The sequence below is a fragment of the Eptatretus burgeri genome, chromosome 10, assembly GCF_056783735.1.
Source record: "Eptatretus burgeri isolate ZD-2024b chromosome 10, Ebu_testis_v1, whole genome shotgun sequence".
NCBI classification, from domain to species: Eukaryota; Metazoa; Chordata; class Myxini; order Myxiniformes; family Myxinidae; genus Eptatretus; species Eptatretus burgeri.
In genome coordinates, this window is record NC_140970.1 from 28853111 (window position 1) to 28879389 (window position 26279).

Below are 26279 nucleotides of genomic sequence, written 5' to 3' on the forward strand. Positions count from 1 at the left end.
GCCAGAATGGCGAATAGCTGGGCCATGTCGGGTGCGCTCGGCTGAGCCGATTCGGCAAGGATTGGGGGGTTTTGGCGGAGAGGGGGAGGGGAGGTGTCATTAACCGCGGGCGCTGCCGCGCCCATTTCAAGCTCTGGGTTCGGTTGGGGGGGAAATTGTTCCTGCACAACAAGCATTTCCTGCTCGGGGTTCTCATCCTGAACCATGGATTCTACCAATTCCACATCCATTTCTAATACCCCCGGCTCCCGTTCGCGTTGAAATGCCATCTTATCCCGTAGAAGAAATTAATTTTGGGGGAACGGGGGGGGGGGGTGGGTTGCTTCGCACACCCCTGGTCCGACTCCCGTAAATTTAGTTGGAGACCGAGGTGGATTCGAATCCCGCATTCCTGGACACCACTGTTACGAATTTCGGTCTGCCCGGCGTGCGATCGGCCACATAACTCTAATCGCGACCGCATCGCCCACCGGTCTGGCAATTCAGCCGTGACCCTCCTGGAACTAGCGCCAGGAGCCAGTCACGGGTGGGGGTGTAACCTCACCACGATCGTGCCAATTGCCCACCCGCGCAGGATAGGGTTGCTCGCCAAATACGACCTACCTATGTACCTGCGCGAGTAGTCGACCGGGCGATCGTACCTCGCCGCAGGTCAGTCTAGGACACGAACCGCTAAAGCGGTCCGTTCCGTGCTAACCGAGCAGTGTTATCGCCGACCTCGATGGATGCGATTCTGTTTATCGGGTGTTGAAACCCACTACCAGTTATTCCACGTGGTATGGTGGCACTTTCAACATATAGGTCATGTGGAGGTGGGTCGGTTCGTTCAGTTTCGTTGTGCAGATCACCAATCTTAACGAAATTCACCCTGTACATTCATGAGAACACACCATTGAAATTCGTACTTGTTTCCATATGCACAAGTTGACACACCGACAGTTATTACCATTTGAAATTACCTCCGTGAAGTGGGCGAGGCATGCTTGTAATCGCGAAGGAAACGACCAGGAAACAACAAATCAAGATGGCGGCGCCCATGGTTGTCGAGTGATTTTTGGTCTTTCAACAACCAAATATGCGTTGTTTCACACTTGGGTGTGGAGGATGATGAGAAAGTGACGCAATTCACGGATAAGAGCTGGCGTAAGGTATGTGAGTGTGCGAAGGCTTGATGCGACGCCGCAGATAGTGAAACTATCAACAAATGCCATTTGCTGGCTGATCAAATGATGTAACTGCTGCCAATGACTGATCCTCCTGTGGATGCCGGCTGTCATCCGTTCTGCTATGCGTCGTTTTGTAACAAGGATCATATAAAACGTGCTGAAGCCAGGAAAAGGAAATCAGAAGCCAGCACTACTGCAGTTTCTGCTCGAGCTAGTGAGGTGGTGGGCGGACAAGAAGAACAGGGGCACTCATACCACAAAATATGTAGAAAATCCCTCAGAACCTCTGTAGAAAGGGTGGCTGGCAAATCAGCTGGTGTACTGCCAAGAATTTGCATTATATGCCAGAAAAAAGACAAATTCATCCGTGTCAAAGGAAAATCTCAACGTGATCAGTTGTCCCTGGCAGAAACACAGGATGGAGGAAAGCTGAGGGAAACTGCTGAGCAGAGAAGAGATGAACGTGATGTGAGAATAATAACAACGATAAAGGATAAAGACTGTGTGGCGCTGGAAGTTTGTTATCACTGTAAATGTTATAATGAGTATGTGAATGACACATACCATAGACAGAGTGAAAGTAAACTCCAAACTCATAAAGTGAACTATGACTCAACATTTGACATTTTCTGTGATAAAGTAATCCAGGTAAGACTCGTTTATGGAAAGCAATCTATACATATGAAGAAGTTGTGTGAGATGTTCAATGACCTACTCAGAGTATGCGAAGGTCAGGATAAGGCCAACTACCAGGCAACAACACTGAAGAAAAGACTGCAGGATCGGTACCCAGACATGATTTTCTAATCGTCCACCAAAAATGTCTGAGAGCGAAGTGGTGCACATGAAGGACATTGATATTGATTCCATTGCTCAGGCTGCTGTTGTAGACAGTAGCTCTACAACAGAAACAGAGTCAACTACAGAGGATGAAGCCAGCCAGGGTCCACAGCAGGGTGACTTAGACCTCAATTTACATGTTCTATACTCGGGAGCACTCATGGTGAGGGATGACCTGAACAAACACCAAAGTGTGGACATTACATGGCCCTACTTGGAAATGGTGGAGCTAGCACTAGAGCTTATACAGGCAACGCGTACTTCGAACTGGCCGAAACACCTTGCGATCACGAGAGCGTCAATGCCCTGGTACTTTGCGTACGATCACCTAAACTATGCAAGGTACTTACCCGTTTACTGGCTGGAAATGGCCGGGCTAGAGTACTCCCACCAAGACACCTATCAAGCGTTCATGGACGGCAAATGGACTGCCCAACGGCATACTCGTTATGGATTTAGTAGTGTTGCGTGTGATCAGATCATAGAGCAGACTTTAAATAGGGACAGCGAGACCAGTGGAGGCATCATTGGTTACACTCAGAAAAGCACAGCTGTGAAGAAGTGGTTCCTGTCCGAACCAGCACATGCGGAAATCGCAAGGAGATGCAAGTCCATGGCGGGTATCCACGACGAGCCCCGAACGAGAAAGGATTTGGATGTGTCGAGCTCGAAGAAGAATGAAGCAGCGGTGGTACAAGTGATGGACACAGTACTTCAAATGATTAACCCTTTCTCCGGCGCTCACCTTGAACTCGTTAATATTAGCTCAGGTATCATCGCACCGCCAGCCACTTCCGCAGACTTGATGAACACGTATGTCAAGGGAGAGAATGCTGTCGTGCAATTCATGCGTGATCGGCTTCTTTCAGGTGAGGTCCCATTCTTCAGTCCGATTTCGAAGGCCAAATTGGCAACTATCTCAAAGGCGCGAGGCAAGTCGGCGACTCCCACCAGCAGACGCTGAAGGTTGAAATTGCGAATGAACGTCGTCTTTTCACACGACTGCTGTTGATTGGCGAGAAAAGCAATGTAACACTCCACGATCTGCTCGTGTATCCACTGGCGAACATATCTTTCCCGCTGGCATTCGGTGATGGTTCGATTGCTAAGATGGACAAAGCCAAACTCTGCAACCATATACTGAAACTGTGGCCCGATTGGCGTGTGGACGCTCGGCCTATCCAAGGTGCAATGATTGTGGATGGAATGGCCGTTATTCAGGCGATAAAGGCTGGGTCACTGCCAAACACTTTCGGCAAACCGGAAGAGATGGTGCTGAACATCGTAGCGGCCAAAGCACGACATAACCAATCTTCGAGACTGGACGTGGTGTTTGATACTTACCCAAGTATCAGCATCAAGTGCCTGGAGCACGACAGCCGAGTGGGCAGGGCGGGCGATCTTCAGGTGCGAACCATCTACAGACGTGATCAAGCCCTTCCGAAACAGTGGGCCGATTATCTCCTGAGCAGAGCCAACAAGGAGGCGTTGATAGAGTTCATCGTCGAATCATGGGCGAGAAAAATCTCTCCATCAAAACTGGGCGACATGCTGTTGTACGTCATTCATGTCAGAAAACGTGAGAAAATCAAGGCATCGAATGGTGTCATGACTGTGTCGTCAGTACCTGAACTTGAATGTGACCATGAGGAAGCTGAAACAAAGCTCCTGCTACATGCCGCTCACGCGGGACAGAATGAAGAGTCGGTGCGCATCGAGAGTTTCGACACTGATGTGTGTGTTGGCATTTGTTCATTAGAAGTTGATTCGGGCGCAAAATTTCCATCTGGTCATGTTTAGTGATACCACTAGTGCATTCCACGGTAAGGGCAAAACAAGGCCATTTGACTTGATGATGAAGGGTCCCCATCTCATCACCTGTTTCGGGAGCATTGGTCGAGGATTCACGCTAGATCAGAATATCATTCACGACCTGGAACAATTCGTCTGCTCCATGTACAATCAGCCGACCATGAAGAGTGTGGATGAGGTTCGCTACAAGCTATTCTGCAGCCAGTCGCTGGGAGAACAGAAGTTGCCGCCTACAAGCGACGCTCTGATGCTGCATTGCAAAAGAGTGAACTATCAGTCTGCGATCCACCACCGCGTGACTGAGAGGTATATAGAAGCCCCTTCTCCTACATGTCACGGATGGGTGGAACGCAACGGAGCACTGACTGTTCACTGGCTGAACAAACCACCAGCGCCGAAGGAACTGTTAGAGGCGACGAAATTTAATTGCAAGAAGACGAAATGCGAGACCAACCAGTGTTCTTGCCGGTCAAAAGGACTGTCCTGCACAGAGTGCTGCAGGTGTCAAAACTGTGCCAACGATGAGCAGACCCATGCAGAAATGGAACTTATGGATGATGAAAGCAGAACTGATGATGATTCAGACGATGAACTGTGAATGCGGGTGTCACATTGCTTTTGCTGTGGTGATCTACTACACAGTAGTATTCAGTTTGGTTAGCATGTAATAGTGGACTTGAGTTTTGTAATAGCAGCAGTCAAGAGCCAAGTTCAGCAACCACTTCAGAGGAAGAAATACTGGACTTCTAAGACAGTAATCCTCTTGTGGCGGTTCTACTTTTCATCAGGCTGAGTCGCGAAGTCTCTTTGTCTTTGATTTAATCCGTAATAGCCAATGTAACTGTCTTTAATAGTCAATGTAACTACCTTTAATAGCCAATGTGGCTGCCTTTTAAGCAAAAAGTTGCCTTAGTCAACTTGAAGGCCTGTCTGGTCGATCCAGATGTTTTCGGCCGGTAAAAATATTGTTGCGAATTCGCGCCCGCCGGCGTGCGGATGGCCACGTAACTCGGATCGCGGCACGTAGCCCACCGGACGGACAATTCAGTCGTGACCCTCCGGGAACTAACGCCCGCAGCCAGTCACGGGTGGGCCTTTCGACCTCACCATAATCATGCCAATCGGCCAGCCGCGTAGGATAGGGTTGTTCGCCAAACTCGACCTACCTTAGTACCCACGTGGATGGTAAACCGGGCGATCGTACCACGCCGCAGGTCGACTCCGGACACGAGCCGCTTGGGCGGTCCGTTCCGTACTATCAGGATAACCGAGCGGTGTTATCGTCGACCTGGACGGTTCAGATTAATTACCGGGATGTTGCACCGACTACGAACCCTTTACGTGAAGCAGGATGGAGAGTCAATTAAAAGGAAGGAGACGAAGCGAAACGGGCACAGTTCAACATGCAAGCACTTTATTTCCCGGCACACAGAAAGCACGTATATACAGCCATACAGAATCGAAATGCACATAAAGCAAATGTGATACAACCGACTAACGCGTACACACGGCAACACTTACACAGTTCTACTTCACAGACGGCGCCAACACACATTCACACAAAATCAAAGGAAAGAAGCTACCCTCACAGACAAGGAGGCAGACGGGCCCGTAGGCCAAATGTGCGCGTGACCTGGAGGAGCGGCCAGGTCCGCGAGACCGGGGAGGTCTTACCTGCGTCCTCGTGACGCGTTGGCGGGCAGGCCACAAAATGTGGCCGTGCTGCTGTGCCCCGACTCGTGCTCCTTGGCGGGTTTCGTTGGCACGACGTTTGGGGTGGGGTGGGAACGGGGCCCCCTTTTGCACTATCTCAGCGCGGGGGAAAGGGGGAATTGTTGATGCCCTGGGGGGAGGGGAATGGCTGGCTGGCTTGGGTCCCGCGACAAGACGAGCGATCCCCCACACCGTCACCTCGTCGCCGACCGCCGTCCTTCTCGCCTCAGACCCGAGCTCCCTTGCTTGCAGTTCCACCGCGCTCACTCCCCTCAACTCCGTCAACGCAACACTCTTGTACCCAAGAGCAACCTCTCGACGACACTCTCCAAGCAACTCCAAAACCCCACTCTCCTTGCGAGTCGCCTTGCGCTCGTCTCTTTATAGTGCTCAGGATGCGCCGATATGCAAATTTTAGGATCAGAACGCGATTGGAGGCGGGGCCACGCCGCCCCCCCCGGTCAGCCATTGGTCGGGCAAAAATGGGCATGAACCTCTCCTGATCCTAAAATTTGCATATACGGACTTCACTTACACATGCTTGGAGGCGGGGCCAAGCCGCCCCGCGCTCCCCAATTGGACGGAGGAGAAGTGGGCGTGAAGCGTTTTTGATCCGAATTTTCCCCTCGGAAAGGCCGTCATTTGCGCTCGCGGCTCGGTGTGTTCGGCCCCAATCGCCGAACAGGCCTGAGACAGCCCGACGTTCAGTGTTCACGGGTGGTGCGGGAATGGCCATGGAAGCGATGATGTGGGATGAATTCATGAAGGTAAAGGAGAAGGTGGTGAAGGGTCTTCTTTGGTGAGGGTTGGCGTTGTGGTTGTTGTCTGCGGGTTGGAGCGTGGTTGTAGTTGGTGATGATGGCTGGCGTGGTGGTTAAGGTGGTTGTTGTGTGATGGCAGTTGAGACATGGTTGGTTCAAAATAACGACAGAAAAGAAAAAATGGCTCACTCAAAGCGTCGCAGCTCGGATGAATCACATAAATTCCCTCTATACAACGGGTTTGGGCTAACTACACATGTACCTCTGAAGATATCTCACCTGAGGGCCCTTTATGGTGTAATGCGAATTTCCACAGCCGTAACAATATGTAACTGCTTCGGTTTACGACCGTTAATTATAAACATCTTTCATACCAGTGAATAGGGCTCTGTATAAACATATTGTTGCGAATTCGCGCCCGCCGGCGTGCGAACGGCCACGTAACTCGAATCGCGGAACGTCGCCCACCGGACGGACAATTCTGTCGTGACCCTCTCGGACTAACGCAGGGAGCTAGTCACTGGTGGGCCTTTCGGCCTCACCACGATTGTGCCAATCGGCCCCCCGCATGGGATAGGGTTGTTCGCCAAACTCGACCTACCTAAGTATCCACGCGGAGGGTAGACCGGGTGATCGCACCTCGCCGCAGGTCGACTCCGGACACGGGCCACTTAAGCGACGCGTTCCGTACTATCGGGATAACCGAGCGGTGTTATCGTGGGCCTCGACGGTTCCGATTAATTATCGGGCGTATTAAGCCCACTACCAACCCTTTACGTGAAGCAAGATGGAGATTCAATTAAAGAAAAGACGAAGCGAAATGGGAAAAACAGTTCAACATAATGCACATTTATTCCGCGGCACACGGAGAGCACACATATACAATTACAACAATTATGCACCAAAAGCAGATGTAACAAAAGAAACACAACAATGCAGATCTACTACCGACCTCGAGAGCACACGGCAACACTTACACAGTTTTACTTTACAGACGGCGCCGACAACACATTTACTCAAAAGCAAAAGAAAAGGGCCACCCTCAAAGACAAGGGGGCAGACGGGGCCTGTGGGCTGCGAGACCGGGTGGATCCTACCCGTGTCTTGTGATGAGCTGCAAATGTGGCGGCGCGGCGATGCCCCGACTCCGCGCTCCTTCGCGGGTTTCGTTGGCACTGCTTGGAGTGGGGTGTGAACGGGGCCCCCTTTTCGCACTATCTCAGCGCGGGGGAAAAAAAGGGGGGAATTGTTGATGCTCTGGGGAAAGAGGACAGCTGGCCCACTTGGGTCCCGCGACGAGCGACTCCACTGCGAGCTCGTCGCCGACCGCCGTCTTCCCTGCCTCGGACCCGAGCCACTCGGCCTCCTCCGCAATTCTCCTCAGCCGACTGCAGCAAACCACCTCGACCGCGCTCCAGGCTTCCTCTCTCTGCAGCTCCCCGACAGACTCCGAACCCCGACAGACTGCGAGCCCCGACAGACTTCTCCTCTCCAGACCCGACTTGACTCTTCTCAAACTCGCCTTGACTCTTCTCAAAACTGACTGTCTCGAACTCACCCTGCGCTCGGCACTTTATAGGCCGGCAGGAGAACCCACATGCAAATTTCTGGATCAGAACGAGCTCGGGGGTGGAGCCACGCTCGCCCATTGGACGGAGAAAAAGGGGCGTGAGTCTCCCCTGATCCTCGAATTTGCATATATCGATTCTTCACCGACGCGCCTGGAGGTGGGGCCAAACCGCCCCACGCTTGCTGATTGGACGGATCAGAAGTAGGCGTGTATCATTCCTGATCCGAATTCTCCTCGGAAAGGCCGCACTTTGCACCCGCGGCTCGGCGCGCGTCCCGCACGAGGCCAGGACAGCCTGACGCACGGTGCCCACAAGCGGTGCGGGAATGGCCGCAGAAGAAGAGGCGAAGGTGGTGGAGGGTTTAAAGTGGTGGTCCATGGCCATCGTGACGTTTGGAATGGCGGTGATGCGATGTTTGCGGGAGCGAGTTGTGAAGGTAAAGGTCGTGGCTGTTGGCGTTGTTGTTGTTGTGAAGCGGCGTTGCGGTTGGTGGTTGTTGTGTGATAGCGGTTGAGACGTGGTTGGTTCAAAATAAAGATAGAACAGAAAAACGGCTATCTCAAAGGGTTGCAGCCCGAATGAATCACATTTATTCCCTCTCAACAACGGGTTTGGGGCTAACTACACATGTACTTACAGAGATATCTCACCTACGGGACCTGAATGGTGGTTTGCGAATTTCCTCAACCCCAACACCATTGTATCATTTTAAGACCTCACAAGAGTTTTATTTGATGTACATATCGGTCTAACCTTGATTCTTCATTTCTGTGTCAAAATCGTGCTTTAATGTTCGGTGTATCTTTAATTGCCTAAAATGACCAATTGTGTCACATCCTCGACGTGGAAACAAGTGGATTTGGACTCAGCGTCTAAAATTCTTTAAGTATGCCAAATTTCATTCATTTGGTGATCTGCACAACGAAAATCATTTTCTGAAGGTAATAGCGAGTGCCTACCTCCACATGGTCTGCAAGGGAGAGGACGCAACGAACCGATAACATTTCACAAGCACATTTATTGCACACACAAGCAAGGGGCAGTCATGCAATTTACAGGCAATGCAATGAAAATTAATCGTGCACGGGACGGGGACAAAGACACGAGCAAGGCAAAGGCACTACAACCGACTATTAGTAAGTTATTCTTTACGAGCACTTAAACCGTTTTACTTTTGGAGACTGGCGCCACAAACACACATACAACAGCCCAAAGAAATAAAAGGAAGAGCGTGACCGTGTGGTGAGCTCCTCTTGCTCGTGTTCTCCACGATCCGGCTCCGCACACGATCTGGAGCGACTCCGCCACAACCACTGACCTCCTCAAAGTGCCCTCGATCCAGAGCGACCCAGCCAACACGGTCCAGCGAGCGAGCCTTCGCGTCCGCTCACATGCACGCCTCAGACCTTGTAGTCGCGCTCGCGTTTCTCCTCAGCAAAAAAAAAAAACCTCTCGCTCTCGCATTCCTTTTCTTTTTCCAAACTCAACTCGCTCGCGCTTGCGTCCCGCCCCTTTTCTTCACCAAGCCCCGCCCCTTGCACTCGCATTCCGCCTCTTTTCTTCACCAAGCCCCGCCCCTTCTCAACTTCCGCCCCTCCTTCCAGAACATGCGGGAAACCTCCAGAAGGGAGGGTTTTCCCGCCAAATTGGCGACGCTCGTCCGCCGCGGTATTCTTTTTCCCTTGCAGGGTGAAATCCACCGCGGCGACGCCATTCGTTCTGGGGAGGGTGGGGCGCCTGCTTTCCCTCGTCGAAGGCCAGGCCTCTGGCAACCGTGTGCCGAGGTAGAACGCGGTGGTTGTTGAGGCGGCGTGGTTGGTGGTTGTAATGGTGGTGTGGTTGGCGTTGTGGTTAAGATGGTTGTTGTGTGGTTGATCCAAAATAACGATAGATAAAGAAAAACGGCTATCTCAAAGAGTTGCAGCCCGATGAACACACGAATAATTCACTCTGAACAACATTGGGGAACAAACTGAACAAAAAGTTACCGGCATAACTGACCTGAGGACCTTTATGGTGTATTGCAAATTTCCACAGCCATAACACTATGACAGGTGCCATCACACACACGCCACACACACACACACACACACACACACACACACACACACACACACACACACACACACACACACACACACACACACACACACACACACACACACACACACACACACACACACACACACGCGCGCGCGCGCACACACACACACACACACACACACACACACACACACACCTGTGGAAGATTAGATAGAAAGAAAGAGAGCAGATGAGGATGAACAGCCTCGTAATACCTGGCGTGGTCGGCCGACCAATGCAACCCAGTATGCTTAGGCGAGGTAGGGGTGAGGAATACTGGTGTCTGAGCTGTGGGAATGGGAGGTGTGGTGTAGTGCAATATGGGGGGAGTGCGGTGTTGTGGCAGAGGAAAATGTGATTGCGAGTCAGTAAGGTTGCTCTTTTGTGCGTCCAAAGGGGACGAGATAGAGGGGTGGAAAGAGTGAGAGAAGAGAAGATGCGTGAGGCAAACAATTGCTAACTCAGTCATGCATAGGTCTGCGAGTGTAGCGTGTACCTCTGTGGGATGCTCTGCTTGAGCATTCCCACCTCGAGAGTTGGCGCCTTATCTCCGGCTTAGTCACTTTGCCGGGTCTCGTGGCAATGTCCGCTCCACACTAGTCCTCCGGAATAAGCACGTCTCAGTTGCATACCAACCGCGAGTGAAGAGCCAGCAAAGGGAAGAAGCAATGAGGAGCAGCCAATGCAGAGCTGAGATGAGCAGAGAAGAAGGTAGCGAAGACTAGAGGTGAAGAAGAGGGTGAGCGGCTCTGCGATCCACGTTTTATAAGCCCCGGGCGAAGAGTGGGTGACGACCCGAAGCGACTCGCTGTGACCGAATCCCACTTCTCTATTGGGCCACAGCGGCCTAGCCACGCCCTGTCAGGCTCCTGGGGCCGGAAGCGGTCTCATTCGCACATCCGGCGTGACACAGCCCGGAGCTCCGTACCAAACTCCAAGATCGCTCTTCCCACGACCCCTCCTCGCCGCCTGTCTTGCCGTGTTCTGGCGACTGGACGAGGGTCGTATCAATCCCACATGCTCACCCAGGACATTCCCAGCGAGATGCGGTTGGTGCTATTAACGTCCGTTGCTCGTCCCCGCATCACGCGGTCCGAGTACAGCCTGAGCCGTGCAGCACGTCGTCTGTTTTGTGGCGAATTGTATCGAGACAGAGGTACAAGGAGGTGTGGGAATATTTTTCCTGTGTGCGGGAGTTATTGGTGGTCAAAGTGGTGAGTTTTTGGTGAGCGAAGGGTGAGAAAGGTGAGATGCCGTTGGAAATTGGCGCACAGATTTGAATGAAATAGTGGCGTGCCATGCGTGTGCTGTACAGCATGTAGTGTTTATCGTGGAGGAAGTTTGTTGGTTCCAAGCCATGGGGGGCATCATATTGTGCTTATTACTCATCAAATTGTGCATGGCATGTGTGCTTGCTCGCTTGATTTGCACCATGGCTAAAAGGAAAGGGTTGGAATAGAAATCAGAATAAGGGGTAGAGATGTAATTAATAGACCTCGCTATTAGACCCACGCAACGCACTTCGTCCTGTTAACCCACTAGACATGAGGAGAAGGTCTGACTATACGAACACTAACAAAATAACTGCCTGGGAATCACTGTATGTTGGGTGTCATTGCCTTAGAGGCATGCGGTTTTACAGAACCGCAACAATATCAACACGGGTTGGAGCCAATCCTTACATGTCTATACAGATGGCTCTAAAGATCAAGTACGAGCTAGAACAGCGGCTGCTTTTTGTATTCCAGACTTTAAGGTGATCAAGTTCGCTTGGCTTTGACCATCTTTCAGTACTCTCGGCTGAACTCTTTGCTCTTGTCCTGGCCCATGAATGGATAATTAACTTTAATCCTCTGAGCGCAGTTATTTTCTCCGACTCACTCTCTGGTCTGAAAGAGTTGGAGTCCTTACAGTCTGGATGTAGGCAGGACCTGGTTCTTGAGGTGCTTTACCTTCTTAACATGACCATTTGGAGGGGCACGGTCGTTTATCTGTGCTAGATTCCTGCCCACGTGGGCATTGGAGGCAATGAGGCCTGCGATCAGGCAGCCAAACGGGAACTAAGGTTTGATCTCATAACCCCAATTCCTCTGGGCCCATCAGAACTCTCCAATCTAATTTGGATCCACATCAACAAAAATGGCAATCTCTGTGGGTGACCTCCACCAAGTGGAGATGGTGCTTTAAGGTACACCCTTCAGTCGAGTCCTCTGTCTCGTTTCCTCGACATTCCCAAAGGGAGCAGGGAATCCTCGATAGGCTCAGACTTGGACGCTGCGCTCTAAACGCCGATGTACAAAGGATAGGCTGTCACCCGACAGGGATCTGCGAGCAGTGTAAGGTTCCTGAAGACCTGGAACACATTCTCACTCAATGCCCTCGGTATGGAGAACCCAGATCGCGTCTTTTACACTGTGTGTGAGAGTTGGGGATCTCTTGGTCATGTGTACCAGCTACACTTTGTCAATTGAGCCATAAGCACCCTTGACTCCACAAATCAGTCTTACAATTCATAAAGGAAATGGGGCAAACAGTGTAAAGTCCCTGGCATTTTTTATTATCTTGCCAAAACGAAGTTTTTGCAAGATATGTTAGTCAGCTTGTATGTTTTTTGTTTTTTTTAATTTGTTTGTTTGTTTGTCTGTAATCACGTATAAAAAATTCTACAGAGCACAGTTATCATTGGAAATTTTTGTAACTTCGCATATCAGAGGTCTATAGAGGTCCCTTTCAGTGCACAAAATTTTGAAGGTCAAGGTCAAAGTTCAAGGTCACTTTGTCGCAAATCAGGGGAGTCGACGAAACCCTTATTTTTTTGAGTAATTTTGATCGGATCGTCTTCAAAGTTCATGGGAATATAGTTCATGGTCTGGCGCTCAGCTGATTAATTTTTGCTGGCGATTGGCCTTGACCTTCATATGTTTTTTTTTTTTTTGGTCTGTAATCACGTATAAATCACTGCAGAGCACAGTTATCATTGGAAATTTTTGTAACTTCGCATATCAGAGGCCTATAGAGGTCCCTTTCAGCACACAAAATTTTGAAGGTCAAGGTCACTTTGTCGCAAATCAGGGGAGTCGACGAAACCCTTATTTTTTGAGTAATTTTGATCGGATCGTCTTCAAACTTTATGGGAATGTAGTATATGGTCTGGCGCTCAGCTGATTAGTTTTTGGTGGCGATTGGCTTTGACCTTCATGGTTAGCGCCTGAGGTCAAACATATTTGACCCCAAGGTCAAATTTTCAAGTTTTAGGAACCATATTGTGTAGTACCTCAAATTGAACACCTCGATGAGTGCTTTCTAGATATGTCAAGCTTGAGACATTATGAGGTCATTTGGTAACGTGATGAGGCAAAAGCATATTTTTCATGGTTACTCTGTAGAACGATTCTCATCGGAATCTCTCGTAGGCAGATATTCCTCAAGGAGTCGCTCCTGGTGGATAGCAGCTCTGTTCACCTCAGTGTGACCTTAAAGAAGTCACACGTGGTCACCTTTTGGCAAGATATGGGTCACCCTGCGGGTGACATTGGTTTATTCTATTATTTTGTCTGCCACGTAGCTCTGATAATGGCAGTGAACACATAAAGAAGAAGAAGCAGAAGAAGAAACTAATGTCGATAGCCATTACCTTGAGATTGAAGAGACTGCAGAAATTGGTTCCACAGGTGGAAGGAAAGAGAAACTATATATAATGAGTCAGTGGAGGTGAGCAGTGAGTCTGTATTTTGGGAGTTAAGCTTGGTGGTTGTGGCTTACCTGGGTAATTTGGTTATGCCCGGTGGTTTGAATATACCGGGTGTGGTTTGGATGTGTCCCGACACATGTGTTTGGATGTGTTCTATCTCACGGTTGGGTTATGCCAAGTGGTTTGCCATTGCCTTCACTTCCCAGTTATAATTAATCAGACTGCATGTATTCGCACACTTTTGGCACACACACGTTTCACCTTCCCCAAAAGTTCTTTCTTGCAATGAATGTACAGAAAAGTGTGTTATTTTAGCAATGTCCTCCTTTCTCCTTATCACCCCAATAATATTGTCCTCCACCTGATTTCTGGAATGCATCTTCTCTGCCTTTATAGCTCCGTCAGCAAGAGAAAAATGTAACAAACCTGCAGCTGTTAGGGAATTATACTTGCATTTCCATTGGGATGGGAGCATTGCTGACGTCATAAACGAGTTTGTGAGCAGGGACGTGGGAACAATCGTGTGGCTTCCATGTGCTGCTCTCAAGGTTAGCCTGTGAATCACACCGTGGCCACCATGCTGACGGCATCACCATCAGGTTTATAAACGCAGCCTGTTATTGACGAGTCGGGTACGGTCCACATCTCAGCGTTCCACCATGAAGATATTTCTGCTCCTGTTGTTGCCAGGTAAGACCTAATGACTATACTGGTGGCAACTACCAAATCCTGAACTAGAAAGCATCTGAAAATGCAAAAACCTGTCTGCTTGGAATTCGGACTACTTCTTCTTATTCTTCTTCTGAATGCTAAACAATGCCTTTGACCTTATTCTTCATTTGTCTTTTCCATATTCTCATCATAAAACTTGGTTGAAAATTTGATGACAAAAGCTCGAATGGTAAAAAAAAAGTTGTGGCTTCCCAGAGCTCAAATGGCAATCAAAATTTCAGGTCAATTGGATGAAAATTGACGATTTTATGCGATGCTGACCTTTCGACCAAATTATTAATTTGTCTTCTCCATATTCTCATAATAAGGCTTTGTTGAAAATTTGATGACAAAAGCTCAAATGGTAGAAAAAAAAAGTTACGGCTTACGAGAGCTCAAATGACAATTAAAATTTCAGGTCAATTGGATGAAAGTTGACTTTATGTCACGCTGACCTTTGACCTTTCGACCAAATTATTAATTTTTCTTCTCCATAGTCTTATGATAAAGCCTTGTTGAAAATTTGATGGAAAAAGCTCAAATGGTAAAAAAAAAGAAAAAGTTATGGCCCGGACACACATCCAGAAGTGATTGCAAAACTTCGTTTTCCACTGCACAGGGGACGGGCTAGTTACTGGCATCATGTGATGTCATGTGACCTTATGTTTGTCATAATGGCTGGTTCAATCCGTACTCATTATTTCCATGCATGTCTGCACAAATCATGTGTCTCTGTGCCTCTCTATGTCTCTCTGTCTGTCTGTCTGTCTCTCTCTCTCTCTCTCTCTCTCTCTCTCTCTCTCTCTCTCTCTCTCTCTCTGTCTCTCTCTCTCTCTCTCTCTCTCTCTCTCTCTCTCTGTCTCTCTCTCTCTCTCTCTCTTTCTCTCTCTCTGTCTCTCTCTCTCTCTCTCTCTGTCTCTCTCTCTCTCTCTCTCTGTCTCTGTCTCTCTCTCTCTCTCTCTCTCTCTCTCTCTCTCTCTCTCTCTCTCTCTCTCTCTGTCTCTCTCTCTCTCTCTCTCTCTCTCTCTGTCTCTCTCTCTCTCTCTCTCTCTCTCTCTCTCTCTCTCTCTCTGTCTCTCTCTCTCTGTCTCTGTCTCTCTCTCTCTCTCTCTCTCTCCCTCTCTCCCTCTCTCTCTCTCTCTCTGTCTCTCTCTCTCTCTCTCTCTCTCTCTCTCTCTCGCTCTCTCTCACCCTCCCATCATGCTATGCATTTCTTAATATTTTTTTTAATTTTTAGCATCACCACCATCTTCTCACCTTCACCTTTACATTATCTTCTGTGCCCTTTAAACCAGAAAATAAAATTGGTGGGAGTGGGGTGGTGAAAAGAGCTTTAACAATAATTTTCTTAATTTTGTCATCACCCCCATCTTCTCCGACCTTCCTCTGATTAATTCAGGTCTGTTCACCTTCTCCTCGTTGCTTACTTCTATCTCACAAACGTTCCCTGTCTTCTCAACATTTCCATCTCACTACCTCCTGCAGGTTATCACCAACCCCATCTTACTTTGTTCTCTCACCCCTCCTTTCTCAAGGCCTGACCGTTGCTCGTGTGGACTCTCTCTTGGAGCTCAGAGAGTTGTTTCTATGCAAGATGCCCGACGTCCACCCGATCTTTGATTTTGCAGACTACGGCTGCTACTGTGGTTTTGGTGGTTCTGGAACCCCACTGGATGACATCGACAGGTTATTTCCAAATGGAATATCATCATGGTGTACTGACTTGCAATAATTCAGGATTATTTTTGAGTTGGACGAGGGTGGAGGGGTTGATGTTCAAATCAAATTCCTTCCATACTAGAGTCAAGCAAGAAGAACATTATTGTCTCCTTATCATTTTCCATGTCCCATAAGTTTAACTTTCGTTTCTTTAACTTGTAGTCGTGAAAGATATTGACATGGGGTTTGCCTGTTGGTAGTTCCCATCTGAGTACTGAACCCATGATGCTGAGACCCCAGATTTGAATCACACTTTTAGACCCATAACCCGAAGCCAGTGTGGATGGTGGGGGGATGGAAGAGGGGGAAGGGAGAGAATTAAAGACAAAACGAGGATTAGAGAATGTGCTGTGAGGGGCAAAACAGGTGGTACCTGTCAATAAGTTCGAATGATTATTGTGATGAATCCAAGTTGTGAACATTTCACCTTCTTAATGAAGGGGGCTCCGATATAGTGGTCATGTGTTATTTTGTGGTTGTTGTGAGCAGGTGCTGCCAAATACATGACAAATGCTACTCAGGAACGGACCAGTTCAACAACTGTAGTCCCTACACAATCTACTACAGTTACACCTGTGACTCTGGCAACATTACCTGCTCAGGTAATCATAGCTTGAAAAAGGTACATATGTGCACCACAACCAATGGATCAACCCTCGCTGACATCACAGTGTTTCCGCTGATAAAAACTAATATCTTAAGAAGCTTTTAATCCTATGAGGACAAATGTCACCTATTATCACCACACTCTGATAACGTTTGATAACCAGACTATTATTTACCCAAAAATTTGGATTGAATATTACCAATAACAACGTCATGAGATGGGGAAGTGAGGCAGCCAACTCGCACATATTTTTTCTGTAATTCGTGTTTCCATTTTCGCAGATCCCCTGGCATGTTATCTGTAATTACGCCAGAAACGTTAAAATAGCATATTTGCTTTATTTGCATCATTGATATCCTTTAAATAAGTACAACGTCCACCATATTGAAATAAACTTACCCTGGCTGTATCCCACAATTCGTTGTGCCAACATAATTAGGTCTGGAGGTCATTGAACAACAACCCACAAAGCTTCCACAACTGTAGTACTATGGGAGACAACTGCACACTACAGAAGAAAATGTGTGCTCGTATAACAAATCATCACAACACAAACGTTGCCAATACAAGGGGATGCGGCATGACCACGATGGCCAAATATGTTTCTCTATGTGCTTGTATCTCAGAGGAGCCCTGGGAGTTGGGGGTGACACACACACCACAAAAAAGTAACCACATGGTTGATTTTGACCGTTCACAGAAATTCATTCAAGGAAATGAAATAATAATCACATTTTAAGCATGGAAACTAACCAGAATGAAATTTTTAAAAAAACATGAGTCTGTCTCGGGTCTCCGTGGAGCCCGTTCACGCCTTTTTTAGAAGTTGCCCCCACCTGTTTTGCGACGCACTTCGCCTCTCCCTGCTTCGCCACTCTTGGCTCAGGGCCCAATCTGGGGGTGGGGTGAACCCTTCCCTCATCTGTCAGTCAACTCCTTTGGCGTGCTTTCCATCATGGTGGCTTTCCCGCCCAAACCTGTGCCTGACAGCCTATCAGACTCTTGTAAAGCACATTTAAGACAGATTACAAAGGTAAGAACATTAAAAAGGGGTATCAAGGGATGGCAAAGGAAAGGGGAGACACAAAAAAATGATCCATATGTCATATCACAATTACATTACCTTACGCTTCCACGAATGCATGCAATAAGGCAGATAATTACCCTAAACTATGCAACATTACTCCTTAGACGTCCCAACAATGGATGGAGGTCCTCAATGCCAGACAGGAAATCCGAACCGTATCCCTGGATATATCACGTGCTTTTGACACAGTCTGGCACCCTGCCCTGCTCACCAAACTCTCTTCCTATGGTATCCAAGGCCATCTCCACTCATGACTCGCAGACTTCCTCTCCTGTTGCAGTAAACGTGTGGCCCAAAATGGAGTTCTTTCATCCCCTCTTCCTGTCCAGGCTGGAGTTCCTCAAGGCAGCGTTCTGGGCCCTGTTCTTTTTCTGGTTTTCATCAATGATCTCTCCGACTCTCTGGAAAATCCTCTATATCTCTTTGCTGATGACTCCACCCTCTGCCATACCATCGGTCATCCCTCAGACCGGCAAGCAGCAGCTTCTTCACTCACTGCAGATCTGGATAAAATCACAAACTGGTCCAACACGTGGAACATGTCTTTCAATCCGGACAAATCTCACACTCTCACTATGTCTCTCTGAAAGGACTGTTTAGAAATCCCCCACCCCCCCCCCCATCCACTTTCTCAACAATCCTCTGGAAGAAGTCCTTTCTTTCAAACTTCTGGGTCTTACTATCTGCCATGACCTTTCCTGGGAAAGCCACATTTCAAACCTCGCCTCCAAAGCCAGTCGCCGACTGCGAATCCTCCGTCTTGCAAAGTCCTTCCTCGGCCCACATGAGATCCTGACCACTTGCAAAGCTTTCATCCACAGCCTGATGGAGTACTGCTCTCCCCTCTGGGCTGGTGCTCCTGCAACCCACCTTTCTCGGCTTCACGCTGTGGAAACCAAGGCATTTCGGATCATTGGCATCTCCTGCAATGAGGCTGAGTGTTTGGGCCTCTCACTCTCTCACCACAGGCTGGTCGGTGGTTTTTCTGTCTTCTACCGTCTCCTCTCCAGCCTCGCCCCCCCCCCCCCGCTGCTCTTTCTGCGATTTGTGCATTGTGTGTTCGCTCTCATATGAGCCTCGACAAGGTGTACAAATAAAAAGAAAAATAAAGTCATTCACACAACAATACAACTCAGTGATGTCATGCTGAAGGTGATTGGGTTACGGGTGTGCGAGAAATGTCCTTTGGTCAGCACACATTTGAACATTGAGTTCTTAGACGCCGAACTCAAGATGACATATCTTATATAAATAGATATTGAGGGTCATGTCAAAGTTAAACACCAGTTGCATGGCTACGACTGAAGATCATTCTTGATTTTTCAAGACAAGTCCGGATTTGATGGTGAATTATATCCGTCCAATGAAACAACATCAATTTCAGGGAATTATCAGTTTTGTCAGAGCAGGATATCTGCCTTTCATGGCATTTTGTTCTGTCCACAAAATTGTCTGAAATACCTGTCATGGTCGACCTGAAATAGTTCATCTGTTATTGACGTGTATATCTTAGACTTCAGCTTTCTTACAATGACTTCAATGATTGATGTGCACCGCAACATGGAGACTGAAAGTCGATAAGAGAAGCAAAGTTGAATTCTGCAATTAACATTTATTTCCCATCCAAGACATTCCGACTCCATGTGACAGATAAACCATGGATAACCAAGGAAGTCAAAGAGCTTATACTCCAAGGTTAAGCAGCAGTTCATGCAAGATATTCCAGCTGGAAATCCCTTTGAAACAAAGTTTTACGAAGAATCCAGCAAGCTCAGCAAGAGTTTTATAGTCACTACATCCAATGTTTGAAGCGTGATAACTCAAGCTCATGGTACCGTTACATTAAGCCCACGACTTTCAACCCCCAACAAGAGTTCACCATCAATTTACCGGGCATCAACAGCAATGACCCCATTGCTATTTCCATTAACATTAACTCTCATTTTGTTTCAATCGTGAGCAGCACATTGCCACTAGAAAAGGACAATATTCTGGCTTTTTGTCCTTCTTCACCTCACACTAGACCCAAAGTGCTGCCCATGACTGTTTATAAATGGTTATCAAACACTAAAGTGGGGGAAGAGTTGTGGCCCAGACGATGTGTTTCCCAAATTAATCGTGAGTTTGCCTTCGAACTTTGCATTCTTCTGTGATATTATCAATGCTTCATTTGAACAAGGCGTTGGCCCAAATCAATGGAGGCAACCAATAGTCATGTCGTTACCGAAGGAAACGCCACCAACATTTTACAAATCCAGAGCAATCGCGTTAATTGATAATTTTGCGAAACTTGCAGAGTTATTTGTGTGTCAATGGCTTATGGCTGACATCGGTTCTAACTTTGACACTCAACAAGTTGAGAAACCATGCAGGTGCGTCTTCAACCGATTACCTTGTACAACTACTAGATTTCCTGTATGCTGGTTCTGACAAACCTGGTTCAATTTATACTTTTGTTTTGACCGATTTTTGCCAAGGCCCTTGATGTGTTAGTGATGTGCACATGGTGGTTGGGGTAACAGCTATGTGAGGCAACATAGTACAGAAGCAAAACCAAAAAAGAGGCCTGGAAAATGATTTTTAAATATTTTGTTGTTACAAGCTTGCATCCACCATAGTTTGTTAAGGCACGGGGGTCCTGCATTTGACCAGGGTGGATGCCAGCTGAGATTTTTCCAAAGAGGGCATGGTTTAACCCCTTTGTCAGTGTGTCATTGTGTCATTGTGTCAGTGTGTATCCTCCATAACTCCAAAACTATAAAACCTAGCAGCCTGAAGTTTTGCATGCATACGAAGAAAACTCCAAGGAAGTGCATGACTGAAAATTGAGTGTTTGGGTTAATTAAAAGACCCCTTTTGAAGATAATTGACAGCCTTATTTAATTATATCCTTCATCAGGCGATTCTCGGCCACCTCGCTCTCTGGGGTCTTAAGGCATATCCGAGGTAACCTCGCTGGGGTCTGAAGCCGCCATGTTTCTTAGACTTTGCCTTGACTTGGAATAGGCCGCAACGATTTCTTAATGATAAAATTTTGTTTTTTTCATTTTCCTCACTCATATTATCTGGTCAGTTTTATGAAGGTGCAAATACATTTCTGAATCCTTTGGACAACAACACATTGTTGTCACATTTGATCAGGCCCCCAACTGTAAGGCTAAAGAGGTTGTGTCGCTGATGCAGGAGGAATTCAGTAATACCATAGTCAGAGTTAGTGGTTTTCACAAAATAATGAACTTCATGAAAGCAATCGGCCAACACCTTGAAGAATCTGGGTTGAAGGATATCTGGGTCGAAAGTGGTGTCTTTGGAGAGAACACAGTGGGACGCATGATGGATTGGAAAGCATACAACAAGGCTGTACGTGGTCACAAATTAGCAGTTGAGGCAGTTTGGCAAATTCTCTGGGATCAGTTTCTCACATTGGCAGAAGACAACAACAATGTCATTAGTGATGACATCAAATTGTGTGCTGATGAGATTGTGACCGCTTTCAATGATTGTAACATGGACAGAGCAGAGGCAGCTTACAAAAGACTTATTCGCTTTAACAGAGAAGTCATAGTTTTGCAAAAGGAATTTGAGGAAGATCATGCTGATAGGCCAAATTTAAGTGCGAGATGAACTATATGGAGATGGTCTCGATCCTCTTGAATTTCATTCGTGCTGAGAGAGGAGGGCAATGGGAACTTCAGCCTGCTGCTGGCTTTGTGGTTAGGGTGGCGGCTTGGGATCCAAGGGTCCTGAGTTCAAGCCCCGTTGGGCCACTAAATTAATACACCAGGAGGGTGACTCAGCCTGTCATCCTTCCGAGGTTGGTGAAATGAGTACCAGTGCACTGGTAAGGGGGACGCTGCATCAGCGACATAGCTGCGTCCCAACCAATGATGAGAGAGAGAGAGAGAGAGAGAGAGAGAGAGAGAGAGAGAGAGAGAGAGAGAGAGAGAGAGAAAAAAAAAAAAAAAAAAAAAAAAAAAAAAAAAAAAAAAAACCTTCAAAATGTTCAAATTGTATGTGGATGTAGAAGTAGATGCTGAGTGGTGCCACTTCGAGTCAGGACCAACCAGATTAAGGAGAGATGAAGAATGCATGCAGAGGCTGATTGCAGAATTCAAGCAGTTCCAAGTCTTCACTCCCAACAGAGAACAACATGAAGACCTTTTCTGCTTAACCACAAATTATGTCGTTCCAGAAGAGCTCACCAAGGAAATAGTGACAGCATCAGCAATTGTTATGTCACTGGTGGAATCGTTTGTAACCACTAGATTTGTTGAAAAATCAAAGGACTTTTATGCTACAGTACCCCGTAATAAAACCCCAGTAATCAGTACTATGTACAAAGTCAAAGTTCCAACAGCAAATGGGAAACAGAAAGAAGTCAAAGCAGACAGAGATGTTCTTCAAAGATTGTTTGTGATATGTCAAAGTGGCAGAGAGGTTAACTGAATTGTCAACAGTGCCACGGGCTCTCACTGGAACCAACTATAAATCACAGTTGGTGGAATTACTGACAAAGAACATACAGATTCCAGCAAAGTTGCCTAATGGTGAAGCCAAAACATGCTTACCTATCAATGGACCAGCAATCATACAGGCAATTAGAAAAACCAGAGAAGGCCAAGACATTTGGTGACCTGAGTGGTGCGTTCTGCAGAAATATCTTCAATCGTTTTGGTCCAGTGTACTCAAGGATTGATGTATTGTTTGATCACCACCATGAAGTGTCCATAAAATTGGGCATGCCGCACAATGTGCAGGGAATATTACACCCATCACACAAGTCATTAGCTCCAAAAATGTAAAACTACCCTCAAACTGTAAGTCATTCGTCAGTTCATCTGCCAACAAGGCTGACCGAGCTGCATTTCTATCAGCAGCATTAATGGAGAAAGCTGAGGAGCTGCCCCAGGAACACAAGCTAGTACTTGGTGGAGGTTTTGAAAACATTTAGATTCCTGGTCATCGAATGAAAGAAACATTGAAAACCTGAGACCCAGACATGAAGAAGCAGATACCCAGCTGTTTGTCCGTGCAGATGATGCCTGCTGGAATGGGTACGAACGGATTGTCACCAATGCATAGATACTGACATGCTGGTTTTAGCACTTGGTTTTAGGAGCAAGTTGTCACCACAAATTTGGATGTGCACAGGAACAGCCAGTAAAAGAGAGTACATACCAATGCATGAAATCGATCTTCCTGATGAAATTGTAAAAAAAAACATCATTGCATTTTATGCGATAACAGGTTGTGATTCAGTCAGCCAATTTGCAGGAAATATGAAGAAAACAACCTGGAAAGTATTTATGCAAGAACCAGAGATGTTGAATATGCAAGGGTGAAAAGAGCTGGGGTAGAAGCTAGGAAAAGAGCACAGTAACCCCAAATGTGATAGCAGGGTCTGCAACGTTTGCCTGTAGATTGAATTTGAAGGACTCCGACACCATCAGTGAGACACGTCAAAATATTTTTGTCCAGGGAAAGAAGACCCTTGATGCCCTTCCCCTAACAAAAGATGCCTTGGATAAACACATTGCGCATGCCAATTACCAATGCCTGGTGTGGAAGGAAGCATTGATTGACCTCAGTGCCAGATCTACCCAGTACATTCAACTGTGGATGGATCCTCAAGAATGGAACATTGAAACCAGAGCTGATGACTCTAGTCCCCGTTCCAAAAGCATGCACAGAGCTCCTGAGCTGCTCATGTAAGTCTGGTTGTGGCAAGAGATGTGGCTGAATTAAAAGAGGACAGAAAATGTGCGCAAAAGGTTGTGGTTGCCAGGGCTCCTGTAACAATGCAGTACATGAGGATGATGATGATGACAGTGAATAAAAGCCATGGTGTATTTATAAAGACTGAACAACTATTGATATACATTATAAGGCATTGTAATCCTGTGCCAATGGCCCCAGACCCTTTTTTCATCTGCATATATTACCCCCTTTGCATCTTTTTAGCGTTATCTTTATTAATTTCATATGGTTGTAAAGAAAGATGTTGTGGATATTGAGTGTTAAATGTTGAATATTTGAAGAGACATTTAAACACATTTTCATGATTTTCCTGATTTTCTTGAAAAAAGGGACATTTTTGACCCCTTGCAACTTTACACCTGTTCCGAATAAATTGGCCATTTATTTTTTACAAACTGCCCAGAGATGTGTAGTTGGGATACAATTTATGTTTTGGGCCATTATTGTTGTGTAAATATATTTTTGTGGGTGTTTAGTATAAAAATACCCCAAAATTGTATAATTTGGGGGCCACATGACCTTTGACCCCTGGCTAACTCTAATTTTGCAAGTGTTCCAAATATTTTCTATTTATTGTAAAGCCAACATTATTAGCTTCAACGTAAGGTTTCATTTTTCAATGTAACTAATAAAATAGTGAAAATATTGGGAATATTTTGAAGAACGCATCATTTATTCCATTATTGTTTGAAATTACGCATTTCGGAGAAAAGGGTTAATCCATGCCCTTTTTGGAAAAGAAAATCTCAGCCGGCATCCACCCTGGTCAAATGCAGGACTCCTTGCCCTAACAAACTATGGTGGATGCCACCTTGTAAGAAGAAAATATTTTTAAAATGTCATTTCATGGTTTTGTCCCTGTATTAACAGGGAAGGTGAGCTGGACGAGTTTGAATTCAGGATATGCAGACTATGACATGCATTCTCTGTTCTGTCTTTGAAGCTGCATTATTTCAAGTAAAACATTACAGGAATAACCTTTAAAATGGAACTTTGTTACAGACAACAACAGCGCGTGTGAACAGTACGTGTGCAAATGCGACAAGGCTTTGGTAAATTGTATCAGCAAAGGCACCTACAACCCACAAAATGTCAACGTAGACCTCAAGAAGTTCTGCTCAGGTTGACCAGCTCTGCCATCCTGGACATAACAGAGACTTGAATCTTCAACACTCATTGCCAACATGATCTTAGACCACCACATGAGCTTTGAACACTGAGTTGCACCTGTATGCAGTGTCATTTCAGTGGTTGGACCACTGATGTGTTGAACCAGTCTCAATATGCGGAACTTACATGGTGTGTTTTCTTTAAATTTTCACCAACCTTGGAGCATCATTAAATTTTAAATCTTCTTTTTATGGGCCACATGGAAAGAAAAAGGTAATAAACAGAGGTGTATTTGAATTCTGTTTGTGACTTCTCTTTTACCCTTTCTGTGAATCAGTTATGACATAACCAATGTAACACCTCATGCCAAATGAAGTTAATTAATGTAAAATGTTGATGCCATTTCATAATGAACATCTCAGTGGCTTTGACCAAATCACATCTAGCACCCCTGCACCAACATTCGGGTCTATCAATGGGAAGTCCCCGGTACAAGGATGAAGACTCGTAGTGATCAAGGATTCTTCACATATTGAAAACCGTGGAACTCTCTGCCTTTAAAAATACTCATAAGCTCATTATAATAATGATAAATAAATCAGCCTTAAAATCCTGTCTCTTGCACTTTCCTCACCTCCTCTGTTTGGAAAGCACTTTAAGTTTCTTCTGAAAAGTGAAAAAGGCTTTCTATATGACAATGATAAGTCATTAACTGAATTTGCAAATCATTAGTCAAGGTGGATGCATACGTTTTCTTAAAATACACCTCGTTAAATGCAATGTGCTTATTCCTTAAGATCCTGTCATGCCTGGTGGTATATGGAGCCCCTTGAATAACTCGTGCCACTCTTTTCTGTCTTGGGCCCACTGACTGATTGCCATACAGGTGGTTTCTAGCTCCCTCAGCTCCTTTTCCATCCTACACCACCAGGTTTCTGAAGACGATCAAGCATCTTTAGACACCATCAGTGTTCCTCCTTTTGACCCCTCCCTTTAGCGTTTGGGTCACGGAGGCACAACTGCTCCGCAGGGTGAGCAAAGAGGCCGATAAACCTCAGCCTTTCTCTCCTCTCCAATTAGACATCAATGGGCTTTCATAATTACCAGAATGATCACCACGACCCAAATTCACCCAAGACCAAGTGGAGTTAATAACAATAATGGTGATGAGGGAATGTACAAGAGGCAAATACAATAAATGATAAAATAAACAAACACCTTCATCTTCCACCAAATACTTGTGCCCATGGACCAATGAACGATGGGATTCCTTAATTATAATTATCTATGCCCAGACCAACTACTTTTGAGATCAAAAGGTAAAAGGTCAACTCAAGGTCAAACTTCTATAATCATCAATTTTAAACTGAAAAATCGTCCAAGTCAAGTTGCCAGTTTCATGTACGTCTGACTCATCATCTCTGAGATATAACGAACTTCGTTTTTTAATTTTTTTCGACCAGGGTTCATTCAAAGTCTATCTTCTCCGAAAGTTTTCATGGGAGTGGGCTGAATTTTTTTTTCAAGGAGGCTGAATGTGTTGCCCACAAACGATCATAGTTTGATTTTTGAATTTCGATATTTTAATTTTTTTAGATTTTTTTTGAAAATTTCAAAGGCCCGTTGCGAGGCAACCGAGGGGTCCATAGTAA

At 46.4% G+C, this 26279-nt stretch overlaps 1 protein-coding gene across 2 annotated transcripts; it reads left to right on the forward strand.

Annotated features, from left to right (window-relative positions):
* The first annotated feature begins 9630 nt into the window (after nt 1-9630).
* On the forward strand, nt 9631-24924 carry LOC147018185 (phospholipase A2, minor isoenzyme-like). Of its 2 annotated transcripts, XM_085897622.1 has the most exons (5): nt 9631-9647; nt 14185-14326; nt 15883-16033; nt 16556-16668; nt 24520-24924. In XM_085897622.1, exons 2-5 carry the CDS (start codon nt 14296-14298, stop codon nt 24642-24644), a joined length of 420 nt encoding a protein of 139 aa, XP_085753748.1. In that variant the 5' UTR covers nt 9631-9647; nt 14185-14295; the 3' UTR covers nt 24645-24924. The 2 variants fall into 2 exon arrangements, with proteins under 2 accessions (XP_085753748.1, XP_085753749.1); XM_085897623.1 differs by lacking the exon at nt 9631-9647 and having other exon boundaries at nt 14168-14326.
* Nucleotides 24925-26279: the final 1355 nt, after the last annotated feature.

What these genes read in the sequence shown, in the direction of transcription:
- LOC147018185 (XM_085897622.1), top strand. Translation starts at nt 14,296, where the DNA reads ATGAAGATATTTCTGCTCCTGTTGTTGCCAG. An exon ending in TCTGCTCCTGTTGTTGCCAG is followed by an intron (nt 14,327 to 15,882) that starts GTAAGACCTAAT and finishes TCCTTTCTCAAG; the next exon opens with GCCTGACCGTTGCTCGTGTG. An exon ending in CCACTGGATGACATCGACAG is followed by an intron (nt 16,034 to 16,555) that starts GTTATTTCCAAA and finishes TGTTGTGAGCAG; the next exon opens with GTGCTGCCAAATACATGACA.